This window comes from Gasterosteus aculeatus, chromosome 6 (genome assembly GCF_964276395.1).
Source record: "Gasterosteus aculeatus chromosome 6, fGasAcu3.hap1.1, whole genome shotgun sequence".
NCBI classification, from domain to species: Eukaryota; Metazoa; Chordata; class Actinopteri; order Perciformes; family Gasterosteidae; genus Gasterosteus; species Gasterosteus aculeatus.
The window spans coordinates 8,528,182-8,541,966 of NC_135693.1; the positions used below are offsets into that span (position 1 = coordinate 8,528,182).

Here is a 13,785-nt window from a genome sequence, read left to right on the forward strand (position 1 = left end):
TAGTAGTTATGTTTTACTTAAAAGTGCAGTGTAAACAAAGCTGCAGAGAGCGCGGCATAAATTCTAGGCTGCAAAGCTGGAAATAATCTTTGATCATAGTATAAATATAAGAAAAGCCAATCTAGTAACAACGATAGAGGCTCCAGTGAGTATGACCTTTGCAGCACCACACAAACCCCACTTTACGTAATAGTGTTACACGTGGGTGGAGTTATTTGTCTGATGTATTAGAGCGTTGAATCTGTAGGTGCTCCCATGACTGCACGCAACATGCTCCCACTTGTTTGACTCCACACTGTATCACTCGTTATGCATCAAAGACTCAAGCGCGCCGCCAACTTCATTCATGTCTTGCCGGCCCGCAGGTCGAAGCTCCTGCTGAGAGTTTGACCCGGAGGGACGACCGAGCGCTTCTGACCGACGCCTCGACCGGCCGGCAGGGTCTGCTGGCCGAACCAGCGCTGCCAGACATCGCGGTCATCGCCGGAGTGGAGGAGAGCGCATGTGAGCCCGGAGACGAGCTCGAGTTTCCGCACGACCTGCTGCCCAGTCTCGACTTCAGCAGTGAGTTCCACATCTGGGAGTCCTCGTTGGGGTAAGTTGAGTGGTTACACAAACGCATACAGCTATGCAGGTAATTATGTTCACACTCTCTCTCATACTATCAAGACAAAACCTTCACTTGTTCTCACAGAAAAGGAGAAAGACAAGTTCTTTCCAGGGGCTTTTACGGGAAATATGATATGTTATTAACTACAGTTTGCAGTAGGTATTCTTGAGCTATATCTGCACCACAACTCGGTCCCACAAAATACCAAATACACACCGTGTAGCAAAGCTAGTTTCACAAAAAACATTTGCTCCTTGTTAAGGGCCGTCCATGCTCTCTCACTGCTTTAAAGTAGGGAAAAAATGGCATCCCATACTTTTGTGCACCAATCAAAGTTTTTGTATGTACAGAGATTTGCAACGTAATGCAAGATTTATTTCCTCCCCGAACACAATCTTTATTGTCTATGTAGTCCAAATATTTAATGTTATACAAAGGCAGTTCATTGTTGGACACACCCATTCCCCGGTAAGTCTGCATCCATCCATCTACTTTCTACACCCGCTGAGGGTTAAAGGTGCATTTACAGACAATGTGATTAACTTTGGATTCTACCAGCAATCAAGTCTTAACTTTGCTTTAGCTCAAACTTGCCTTCACTCTGTAGTAACTGGAAGCGGTTATCATAGCGTTGGTATTGGCAAGGTTTTTATCCAAGGAAACATGAAAATACAATCTAGTGATCAGACACACGCACCAGCCTTCACTGGGAGATGCAGTTTCACAATCAATAGAAATGTAATTTTGTATCACTGGAGAATAATGCATTGGATACTTAGTTGACTTGCTTCATGGCCCTACGGGAACACATCTGTAACAATTACGCCGTCGAGGTGGAAGCTAATCAAGTGTACAAGTGTCCTTGTACGTGTGTGGTGTGGGTTTGTTTCTTAGCAGAGCTCAGAGCAGCTCAGGCGAGAGGAAATGTGAGCAGGGGAACCCCCTGCTGGCAGGCCTGCAGCCACACATGGACAGCCGACCACAGGGGGTGATCGATGCGAGGTACCAGGGAGACAAGGCTCAGCATGATGGGGGCGAGTCGGGCGTCTGCTGTGGGGCTGTCGGAGTGTGTTCAGCAGGGAGGGTGAAGAGTAAAACCGGGGTGCATGGAGTGAAACAACCTGCTGATATTGTGAGTGTTGTTTGTCTGAGTAGACTTGGCTTGAGGCGTATAGACCCTCTTTTTGTTTTCTGGCATTGTGCTCTTGACTGAGTGCTAATTTGACTAAGGTTTTAATGTGGTCTGACAACCCAAATTCTGGCGCTAGCTAGAATACTTGTTATGACTGTATTTGAACGTGTAAAATTATGAGTTTACTATAAGGGCAACGCAGTGACAAAGTAAATTCCGTGGAGTGATCATAGTAATTAGGGACTATTGGGGAACTACCACGATGTACCTTCTGACTTGCAGAATGCATCTAAAGAGCACAGTGTCTAATAATGTAGATCCGTGAGACACACCTGGTCCGTTCCTCTTCGCGTAGATGTGGCAGGCAACAGCTTGTTGCTTAGCACAACGTTCCAGCTGCAAACAGTTCAGTCATATTTGCCGCTCCTCCCTTTTGGTGAAGAGTGCCAGGTGAATCAGATGCAGGTTTGAGCAGCAGGTCGGTGAGGTGAGTAACATGTTTTTTAGCCCTTAGGCTTTGCGCTTCGATTGTATTAACTGGTAACCAGTTAGCTGCTGCGACGCTTAGTGACATTATTTGTCACTTTGCTTATTCACATCTCAACATGAATAATGACTATAGCGGTTGTGTCATTCATTAAATACACGCATGGGTGGTTTTGTGGGAGGGCAGATTTCAAGTAACATGCTGATGACATGTGTTGTGATGGTGGATCTAAACATTCAGTCAGGCTTAAGGATTACGATGATTCCACAGCATTTCCTTTGCTGCCAGCAGTGACTCAGCGGCTACGACTGACTGGCACAAAGCTCGCCCAATTGTTAAAGACATTATATCCCGAGCACTCTAATATGATGATGCTGTCTGCGGGGAGTTCTGCAGGCCAATCTCTCTGCTTATGATAAACGGTCCATAATGAGTCAGTCTTTGTTTTGGTGAATAAGCACTACATACAGAATGTATGATAATCCCTAACATGATTAGGCCGTAATGTAGTATTACAACAGTTACAGCATAGAGTCGTCTACTGGTCTATACCATTAGTACTTGCTACTTGTAGTACTGGGTTCAAACGTAAAAAGGTAAGCATGAAAAATATAAAAAATATAAAATATCATCATTGTTTGGCTTTTGTCACAATTACATAAGCAGGCTGTCACATCACATTAAGGAAATAATAATTAACCGCTTGTTAAATGCTGTGATGATTATTTGCATAGGTGTTACGTCCAGGATCATATTTTGTTGTGTGAACAGACCTGCATGTTCAATAACAAGCATATGCTCAGAGAGAGTTGGTGGTAGTTCTTGCAGGGAACCGGCATTGTGAGTACACTTGAGCACTGTGTGTTGTGTGTGTGCGCATATCGGGGACTGAGCACAGGCTCTCCCCAACGCAGCGCTTTGTGGCATCGTGGAATGAACAGCTGTCTGCCAGCCAGACTCTTAACTGTGTCGCCCCACCCTCGCCTCAGGCCTCACGACAGCGACCCACTTCTGCCAGATGCTCAGCCGCCACCTCAGCCGGCTGCCGCGCCTTGCCAGGTTTCCAAAAGCGTGACCCCTCCCTTATCGCTGCTCGTAGACCGGGAGCTCCAAGAGGCCTTCCAGCAATGTGAAGAACAAATGGCCTCACTTGGCATGTTTAATCCCATAGAGCCCCCAAGCACCACGTCTGAGACGGTTAAAGTAGAGAGGAAAACTGGAGACGGGTTGGTTAATAAATCCTATGAGTCATCGCCACCTCCTCCTATCGTTATCCAGCAGGGACATAGCAACGGGGTCCATGGAAACAAGAGCACACACGGAGACAGTGAGGCAGCAAACCCTCGGACGGATACAGTTGTGTTTAGTTTCAGGAATTACATATTGGGCACAGAGAGTAGTCCTACGGCCGCAAAGAAAGAGAGTGAAATAGAAGCAAAACACAGCCTGGATAAATGTCCAGAGCTTAAGACGGACAAAGAAATAAAGATGGTGGAGCAGAAGGAAACACCCACGCAGACACAATTAGAAACAACTAAAGATTTATTTAAAGAAGAAGACAATTATATTGCTCTCTCTGACAGAGAGGAGCGTGTCAACTCTTATGCAGCCGTTGGGGAACATTGCACTCTAGATTGTAATTCAGTGATTAAGGAAGAAGGTACGGAGGCAACCACAGAGACTGTAGATACAAAGAAAGATAATTGCGGCAATGAGTCCAGTAATTGCGTTTGTGTTTTTGAAAAAGGAGAGACTGATGATTCAGTTAATGAAACATCAGAGGGCAGTAAAGATGCATTCGCAGAGACAACAACGGGAGCAAACAATTACAGGGATCAGGATCAGGAGGCAAACACAGACAAATGGATGAATTCGTGTGACAAACATGCGGGGCTGGACAAAAAGGCAAAGAAGAAAGAAAAAAAGAAACAAAGGAAAAAGAAAAAAGTGGAAGAGAAGCACATAGAGACTGAAAACAAAGCAAAAACTCAGCCTGAAAATGATTTAAAGGACACATCTCTCAAGAATGCAGGAAATCACAAAGGTTCAACGGCAGATATCAAACCCGGGACACGGGCAGATGGTCAGAATGTGATTTGTGGGGAGCAGCCTGATAATGGGTGTGACTCCAAGCGACAGCTGAGTCCCGGGGGAAGCCCCAGCCCCCCACTATCATCCCCCCACAGCAGGCTGGATCATCTTACTGACTCGATCTGTTCACCTGTGTCCAACCGAGCTTTTTCACATAACCACATAACGGACGCCCCATGTGGCGTTAATCACAGCTCAATCCTGCAGCGGAAGCAACATGTAACCGAATGTGTCATTGACAACCACAATACACCAGGGACGTATGTCCAAAATGCAGTTATCAATGCATCTGTTCATCCTGAAAAGAGATCGTGTCCACAAACCAGGGAGGCTAAAGTTACCTCCGACGCAGCGATACTCTCACATGAGAATCGCAGCCCACTCTCAAACACCCAAACTTGTGTGGGAGCGAGCGGCGTGGACGCTGCCCTTGAAGAGGCTTCAGTAGTGGTTGCTGCGTTGCCACTGGCAACACCCACGATGCCAGAAGTGATAGAAAGCAAGCGAGAGGGAGAAAGCGAGAGGCGTGATTCAGGCGAGAGAGCGGCTACTGTAGCAATCGCGGAGAGGGAGAGAGCGGTAGGAGACAAAGATCTGGGAGGAGTAGAGAAGTGCTCTGGCTCCGCCGACGGAGAGAAAGAAGGACTCCTGGACAGCCTTTCTCCGCTCGCGTTAATCTGTTCACGGGGCGAAGAGGGCGAGGCTGCATCTAAGGAGAGCCGCAGCGTCAAAATGCCACACAGCTCGACAGAGGCTGAAATGAACGGAGCGAGAGGGACGAGCGCTCGCAGTCCAGACGCGGAGATGCCAGCAGATAAGGGAGACGGAGCAAAGGAGGCTCCCCTGTTAGCAGCCTGTAGCGATACTCCTCCCTACGGGCTACTCACTGGTCCTGATTGTCTGGATCACAGTGCTGCGCGATCGGGGGGAGCAGGGGAGGGAGGAGGAGGAGGAGGAGGAGGAGGAGGAGAGGATGTGGGAAAGAAAGCCAGGCTGACCAAAGTGCACAGTTTATTCAGCCAGCCAGAAGGCTCTGCTAGCGGGGTGTCATCAGCTGGGACCGAGTCGCCTCCGCCCACCAATGTTGCAGAGTCACAGCTGAGGTCACAAAGCTGGAGTGAGCCGATTGCTACCATATCTGGGACCATCTGCACTGAACAGGATCGTCATGAAGAAGCAATCTTACCTCTCCTCATCGAACTGAGGTCCGGCGATACTAACGGAGGGGTAAGGGCTGATCTCGGAAATAATTTGATTGCAGAGGATGCCCCGTCTTGTGAGAAGTCATCCATCACAGAGACAGAGAGAAACGACGGCCAAGTCGTCCCGCCTTTACTCCCACCTCAGCACCTGCATACTTCTCAACAAATCCTAGCCGAGCGAGCACTGGGTGTGCTCGTAGGGCAGAGCAGTAGAGGCACCAGTAGAGGCAACAACAGGGTTCACTTCGCAGACTCAGTGAAACAAGAAGGCGGTTCCTCTGTGGTTGTAGGGCGCATGGCGGTGTCGACTATGGACTGCGCCTCTTTGCCTCCGCTGACCGTACATGAGAGCTTGCGCTATCCCGTCGTCGAGGCCAGCTACACCTTCCCGGACTTCCTTGGGGTGGAGAAGTCAGAAATCGCCACAAATGCAGCGCACGCCGCGGATGAACTAGCAACACGGAGCTCGGCCGACTTTCCAAAGCCACAGAAAGATGTCCGTCTGGATGAAGGAGGTAAAGATACCGGGGAGAAGATTAAAGAGGATCCAGTAGGTAACGAAAACTTGAAGACAAACTCTGTGGATTTAAAATCAGTGGACATGACCTGCTCAAAACAGCGTCCAAGTGCTACCGAGAGGAGTCAGACTGGGGACCTTTCACAAAGAGTAGAAAGAGCCACCGCTGATGCTGATCATTCAATAGATGAAGAGGTGTCAGCAAAGGTGACCAAGCACTCAAAGGGGGACACAGAGAAGGAAGCCTTAAATCCGGGTTTGTCGACTGAGAAAAAGATAAATAAGTTACATGCTGAGTTTCAGAAATCACCTGTAATCTGCGATGAAGGTAACCAACACCCTCCATCTTCATGTTCTTTGGATCCAGCTGACGATGTTACCCGCCAGCCTTTAAGCGATGTCTCTGCTGACCTACCTGGTGAGCAGCTCTCTACTGACCTTGTGACCTGTTCAGATACTGAAACTGTGACCATGATCTGCACAGCCTCTCCCCAAACAAAGCCTAGGGACCCAAACGATCAGCCTCCCACCCATTTGGATCAAACACCTCCTCATGGACGGGTTACCACAGATGCCATGGAGATCGAAAGTCACTCTTGTGATCTGACGATGGAGGAATCAGCGACTTCAGAGGAAGTGACAGTCTGTGATCCGTCAATTCCTGTTATAGAGCAATGTTCCAGTAACTCTTCTTTAGTGCTGCAGCCTCCTGGCCCAATGTTGAGTCACTTGGAGTTCATCACTGACAGTGATGTCTCACTTCCTGAGCACACGATAATCTGCGGCAGTGATGGTGACGCCACCAAAGTCGAGGGAGGAGCTGATGGCAACAAGAGCAGGGAGATGACACGCACGTCTTCGGCACCGGATCTGCAGCACGGCGATATCGGCGTTAAAGAAGATGAGACGTGTTTAAAACCGGAGGACGGAAATTATACTATGGAATCTGTCGCTGAACTTGACAATTCTGCATTCAACAATCGGAATATTCCATTTACACTACTGGGAAATGTGTTTCCTCCTCAGCCACCAAGTGCAGGCAATGTATTGGCAAAAGGTTTGTCTGGTAATGTAATTTCTCAATCTCACACTGAGCCAGGCCCTACTTGCTTCAAACCCAGTATTTGTGTAGCCTCCATTACGGATGATCTCTTTAACATCAGCTGCCAACGCAGTTCTGACCTGCCTACCAAAGAGGCTTGTGATGACATTAAACAAAAAGATATGAATAAGACACCGGGAGGTCAGACCTCTGTGGTGTTTGCAGAGAAAAAGGAAAAAGTTGAAGAGGCGACAATGGATAATCAAAAGGAAGCAGCAGACAGCGGCAAGCTGCAGACAGGAAAGACCGTCAAAACACAACAGCAGTGTTACGGGCCAGATGAAGAGGCTGTAGATACAATTGAAGTCCTGCAGGTACCACATGAACATGAAGTCAAAAATACTGAATCAACAGGAACGAATATTAATGAAGGAGAAACAAAAATTGCCTTTGCATCTCAAAGCCAGACTTCTTCATTACCTGCCCTGAAACCTGCCGGGTCCCCTAGAGAAGGTCTAGGCTCTAAGGTAGAGTCTGGTATCGAACCTCACACCGTTCATGTCCTGAGTTTGTGCCAAACTCCGACAGCAACGCCGGAACGCTGCTCTCACGGGGCCACGGCACCAGACGTGAGTGCAGCTCTTGGCCAATCACGGTCCACGCCAGAGCCAAACTGTTTTGCTCAGCAACAGGAGCAGCCGCAGTGGCCTCTGGGATCCAGACATCCCGCGGAGGAATTATCAGGGGACTGTCTAGAGCGGGGAGAAGGGACTAACCGTCAGGGCAGGCCGATCCCAGCACTGGTTTTAGGGGGGACAGGGGTGGTAGAGGGAGGAGACAGCTCAGTTTGGAGTGTGGATGAGTGGACACGCGACGGCAGCAGTGGTGATGGAGAAGAAGGAGCCAAATCTACAGCAGCTCTCGACGGGGTTTATGTGCCGTCTCACCTCGCCGGCGATGTTGATGAGAGTGGAAGGGCGGCTGAGAGAAATGCCTCGGCCGGCATAGTGAGAGTCACGGCCTCCTCTCATGCAGAAGAGATAAGACAGGGGGTGAACGAGAATAAATGCCCAGCGTTAGCGGTGGCTGGGTCAGATACAGACACTGGGTTTGCGAGTGAGCTGGTTTGTAAAGGTCAGCAAAAAGGCAATCTATCAACAGACCGTCAAGACCAACACGGAGAACAAGAGACCTCCAAGAACACTGCAGTATCTGTTGAGTCAGCATCAAAGGAACCCGAGGCATCGCTTGTACAAACAACTGTTTTATCAAAGTTCAGCACAGACAGTCAAGGCATTCATCCAGTGGTTTTTCCTTGTGAAAACCAGGCAGGAGAAATCCACACAAGCATGTTCAGTACTCTGGTTGTGCAAGCAGGATCCGTGGAAAAGGATTTCAGGGATGCAAATGCGAAAAGCAACAGTGGTGTAACGGAGGAGCGTGAAATTCAGGACACAGCGTGCGAGCCTCTCGAGCTACAAAACGCTGCTGAAACTACAGCCACACAAAGCAGCCCAGCAGTACAAACACCCATAAAAGGCCCCGATGTAGAGGAGACCACAAAGGAAGATAAAGCAGCCTTGGGCAAAGAGAAAGCTAGCAGGCAGGGTGAGGGACAAATTGAGATTGAGGCAATGACAAAGCAGGAGGTCACAGATCAAACTGGGAGTGCTAAAGACAGTAGCTCATTTGGTGTTTCTAAGGAATCAGGAAATGACACCTCCGAGTACGAAGGAATGTCCGATGGAAAAACTGTTGAAGAAGTGTCTGTGAACCCAGAGGCTGGCGACCTGCCAGCCGGGAAGCCAGAAACAAACCGGATTCAAGCATTAAAAGAGGCCGCAAAGCTTTCTCAGTGTGAACAAGAGACATCGAGGTAAACACAAGAGCATGCAAATGTGTTTGAAAATGTCATGTAAGAAAAACTGTCTGAGAGTACACGTGAAACGTCACGTTAAGGGAACTATGTTGATCGAAAATAAATACAATTTAGTTTTGTATCACGAAACACATTTTAAGAAGTGTGAATTGGGTGGAGCATTTACTTTTTTTTTTATTATTTTGAGTTTTGTGGCTTATACATCTATGAGGTTCAGTGTATCTACCAGTTACATTGCTGTAGTTTATTTCCAACTTAGCATTCCAGTAACACCATGTGCGGGACTTTTTCTGGAGTGATATTACAGAGAGCCGTGCGACAATGAATATGAATGAGGAGCTAAACACAGAGCTGCACTTTGTTTTGACTGGAGCTCGGGTCAAATGACTGTGCCTTTTGAAGTCCAATGGAAGTAATGCTTCCCTTTATATTCAAAGGATGACATCAGCTGTGACATCGGCCCTGCTCTCCAGGGCAAGAATGATCCTTTTCTCACAGTCGTAACCACAATGCAACAACTGCACAAACACACATGTACCTTCAGTATTTCTGCACACACGTATCCCCCCCAACCACACAAACGCACACATTTGTCATTTGTCAGTCAATCCTTCATGTGCTGTAAACTGAACAACATCTCTCAACCCCTTTGTCTCTTGCATTGTTTTTCCAGACCCCTCCCATCTCTGGAGTCTCCTCAATTAGAGTTTCTCACTCCGACTGAAGAACCAGCAGCCCCTTGGAGACAAGAGGAGATCCATCCACCAGATCGAGCAGCGGACAATACAACAGAGACACCAGCTCTGAATATTTTGAAGAAGCCAGTGGATCTTCCTAAACCTTTAAAGAAGACCGCAGAGCTCCTAGAACCAACTCGGAGCACAAAGGCAGTGTTCCTAGAAGAAGCGGTGAAGGTAGAGCTCCCGAAAGCACCACAGCAGACAGTAGAGCTCCCAGAACCAACACAGGGCACCAGAGTAGAGGTCCCAGAGGAGGATAGAGTAGAGCTCCCGAAAGCACCACAGCAGACAGTAGAGCTCCCAGAACCAACCCAGGGCACCACCAGAGTAGAGGTCCCAGAGGAGGAGGAGAGAGTAGAGCTCCTGACAGCTGCCCAGCAGATAGTAGAGCTCCCAGAAGGAACACAGGGCACCAGGGTAGAGGTCCCAGAGGAGGAGGAGAAAGTAGAGCTCCCGAAAGCACCACAGCAGACAGTAGAGCTCCCAGAACCAACACAGGGCACCAGAGTAGAGGTCCCAGAGGAGAAGAGAGTAGAGCTTCTGACAGCTGCCCAGCAGATAGTAGAGCTCCCAGAACCAAGAAGGGAGCCACAAACTTCCTCAGAAAAAGAAGAACAGCCACCTGAGCTCCTTGAATCAACAAAAAGCCCGGAAGAGATACCAGAACCTACAAATAATGAAATAGAGATCCCGGAACCAAACAAGGCGTCAACAGAGCCCCCTGAACCAGAGAAGAGGCTGAGCAGGGAGCTGCCGGAGGAGCCCAGAGAAACACCTGTTGAGAGCCAACCTGGGGAGACATTTAAAGTTCCAGCAGTCCAGGACCCTGCTGAGGAGCGACAGGACAGCGGGTGAGTGATAAATAACTACTCACAGGAGTTTCCTGAAAATCTTTCTTTGTCCCCCTGTAGAGTTTATGGGGAAAGGCTCCTTCACCAGGTTGTGGAGTAATGTCTCCCCATGAGGCTGCTGCACTGTCACAGTTCAGTCAGTCTGGATTAAAAATGCATGACTCTGTAATCCTCAATCAACTCAAATCTCAGGATTATAGCCGTTTACATGAAGAACAACAGGTTGATGGGGTAGAATGGTAATTCCAGACATCACAGTGATTTGTGTATGGCTTTTTAGACCCCATCTAGCTAATCTGAACCTTTAAACATTTCCACTTTACAGGGATGTATGAGAGACATTGTATTGCAGCTACTTTATTTGTAAAAAGGGAGAATCGCAGGGGGACGTGCGCGTCACAGCTCAGCTGTGCTGCCTGTCAAACATTTAAAATGGATTTCCCTTTAGCTTGGTGGGTTTGTTTGGTTTTAGACACCACGAGGACGTCTGGTAAGTTTATACGGTCTGCAGAGACCGTATAAGTGGATGGTAAATCCCAAAGATCCTGGGATCTTTACATTTGGATTAGACAAGAAGAGTCTGATAGATATGTATGGTTTTAAAGTACACAGTCAACCGTTAATGTTGTTAAAACTCTTGACTTAGTTAAATGCACATAGTAAGCCAGTGTGTCGTTCAGTTTGCTGGTGATGTGGATTCAGTCTTTATTCTAGCATTTGAATGGCTCGTGCTTGACTGTCTTTCCATGCATGTGCTTATTTTACTAAAGAAGTTTTTATTGTGCATCTAAGGGTTTGCTTCTCCAGTTTTTTTACTGTGAGTAGTGGCATTTCGATATATTCTAATTCAGTAAAATCATTGCTCCATTTATTTTCACCTCGCTTTTCCCAGATTTCCCAGTTATCTTTCCTCATCGCTACTCTCTCCTGCCGCTTGCTGCTTGCCCAGGAGCCGTCCCACATGCCGGAGTAGCACTTGTTGCCTGTCAGTCACGAGTCTCATCACTGCTGTTGGAGACATAGAGGTTGTCTCAGAGTGGGAGTGAGGTGGAGTGACAGTGGCTATTTCCACTATAGGTTTCATCCATAGATAAAGTTACACTCGGGTATGTGCGCCAGACACCCAAATGTGACTGCATGGTCAATGATGTATTTGTGTGTGAGTGTGTGTGTGTGTGTGTGTGTGTGTGTGTACATATGTTTTTTCCCCCCGCCCCAAGAGGCTGTCCTAGCTGTCAGTCCTGCTCAGTCTGTGCGGCTTTGTGAACTGAAGCCTGTAGTGGGAGGAATTTAGGCAGGCACTCAGCCCCACTGAAGTCATCTGCACAGACCAGACGGAGTGGAACAAAAGCCAGAGTTCAGAGAAACACTCGAGCACATGTGCCGCGGTGTGAGTGTGTGGGACTCGGTCAGAGTCGGTCAGAGCCGCGGACGGGCGAGAGAAGGACTGGGACGTGCATGGATCGGCTCGGGGGTTTCGGAGTTCACCAGTTGCTCAGCAGAAGTCTTTTCCATCACTTACTTGTAGTTTGCTCTGAAGGTTTGTGATAAATTCCTCACTGGCTGAAATCTGGGTAAGTTGACAAGAAGTAGATTACTAATTTGTTCAGTCTGTGTGTGTGTGTGTTTAAGTCCCAGCAGGTTGATGCAACAGATGGTCTGTAGGTAGCTAGTGCTAATGACGCTCCGTCTCGGCTGACCTCACCAGATGGGAGGAGGGGGGGACAGATTCAAACTGAAGGGGCAGAAGGTGGAAAAGAAGCAACAAAGTGTACAAAAAAGATAAGGTTACAGGTTCGAGCATGTCGTGGTCCCCTGAGGCTGCCTGATTGGTTGCCGGGACATCGCAGTAGTAGGAAAGGTACTTTTTAGATACTGTATTTTCAACAAATATGTTGCTCCAAAAATGTAAAAAATCAGGAGGTAAAAATTATTATCCAGCAGGAAAGGGCCACATAGTGATTTGTTATAAAACATCTGACATAGTGTGCCATAGTAACTATTTTTTTTAAACTTGCCGTAAATTATTTTAATAAAATGTAGTAAAATCTTTTGTTTTGCCATTTTTACTCATAAAAGTGTGAAGTGACTAGAGTGAAAAGAGAATTACGATGTGCTGTGGCCCACACTGTACTGTAAATAGACTAGTTGTCATGGCGATTTGTAGGTTGATGTGCTTTTTTTGCTGGCATAAATAAGGTGGATAATCTCCGTCATTGATTCAACCACACTAGACCCCCTTTACGTAATAACTCAACATCTGTAGTCACAGAAGGGAATTATTTTATTCATGAAGTATGTGTTTACAGTAGATGTCATGTGTTGTTGGGTGTGTGTGTGTGTGTGTGTGTGTCTGGACAGTATGAGGTAGCTGCTGGCTCTTTGACAGCAACGGTCCCTCCATTGTTACCGCATTAGAAAAACACTTTTCTGAGGACTTTCAGCTGGTTTTGTTTACAGCTTTCTGTTTATCATTAGACACCCTCCCCTGACTTGCGGTCTTTCCTGTCCAGCCTTTTCCCGTAGATCACGTTAAATGTCTGTGCTTGTAGGTTGGGGAATCAGTTTTGTTCGACTGTGGTAGAAAACCACGACATTAAACAACTGGACTGGCTTTGTAAATTCTGAAATCAAGAACCGGTTATGAGGTTAGCTTGAGCAACGCCCTGCACAAAACTATTGGACAGCCTCCAGGTGTTAATGCCAACAGTAAAACTACTGGCGAGAAGAAATGTGTTGCTAAAGAATGGCATCTGTACTGTGTCTAACTTGTTGCATTCACTTTGTAATGGTTAGAAATCTTTCATATCTGGGATGAGATGTTGAAAAGCTCAAGTTATTAACCTGAGTGGGTTAGCTGGCGTATCTCCACATACAAGCCATTAAACCAGCAAATACTCCGGGGTAACACTTTTATATTTTTGGAGGCCATCTTTTGAAGACTTATTACAGTTTGCCCCGACTAGGTTGTGCTTTGGTTGTTTCTATTTCCAGGCTTCATGTGCCAAGTTGGCTACAGATGGTGACATATGTATAACTTTGGTCTGCTGGTAGTCACGGACTGAGGATTCGTAACAAGAGGAATGAGACCCAATCAAAGTTCATACTTGCATTTGCTGGACATTTCCTCCTGCCGCAGACATCAGGTATCAATTAGAAAGTCCTGTCCTTCTAATGGCAACCTGATATGCGTTGGACGTAAACTATGACTGGCTACACCCTGAAGAAAAGCAA

At 47.4% G+C, this 13,785-nt stretch overlaps 1 protein-coding gene across 35 annotated transcripts in view; it reads left to right on the forward strand.

Moving 5' to 3' along the window:
• Positions 1–13,785, forward strand: part of tacc2 (transforming, acidic coiled-coil containing protein 2) — a 44,262-nt gene that overhangs the window by 7,652 nt on the left and 22,825 nt on the right. For 19 of the 35 annotated variants that reach the window (XM_078104106.1, XM_078104105.1, XM_078104093.1 and 16 more), the window contains 4 exons: positions 366–595; positions 1,505–1,612; positions 3,219–8,957; positions 9,634–10,551. In XM_078104106.1, coding sequence (XP_077960232.1) covers positions 366–595; positions 1,505–1,612; positions 3,219–8,957; positions 9,634–10,551 — 6,995 coding nt within the window. The remainder of the gene's footprint in view (positions 1–365; positions 596–1,504; positions 1,613–3,218; positions 8,958–9,633; positions 10,552–13,785) is intronic. The other 16 variants (XM_078104116.1, XM_078104114.1, XM_078104111.1 and 13 more) reach the window with 2 other exon arrangements.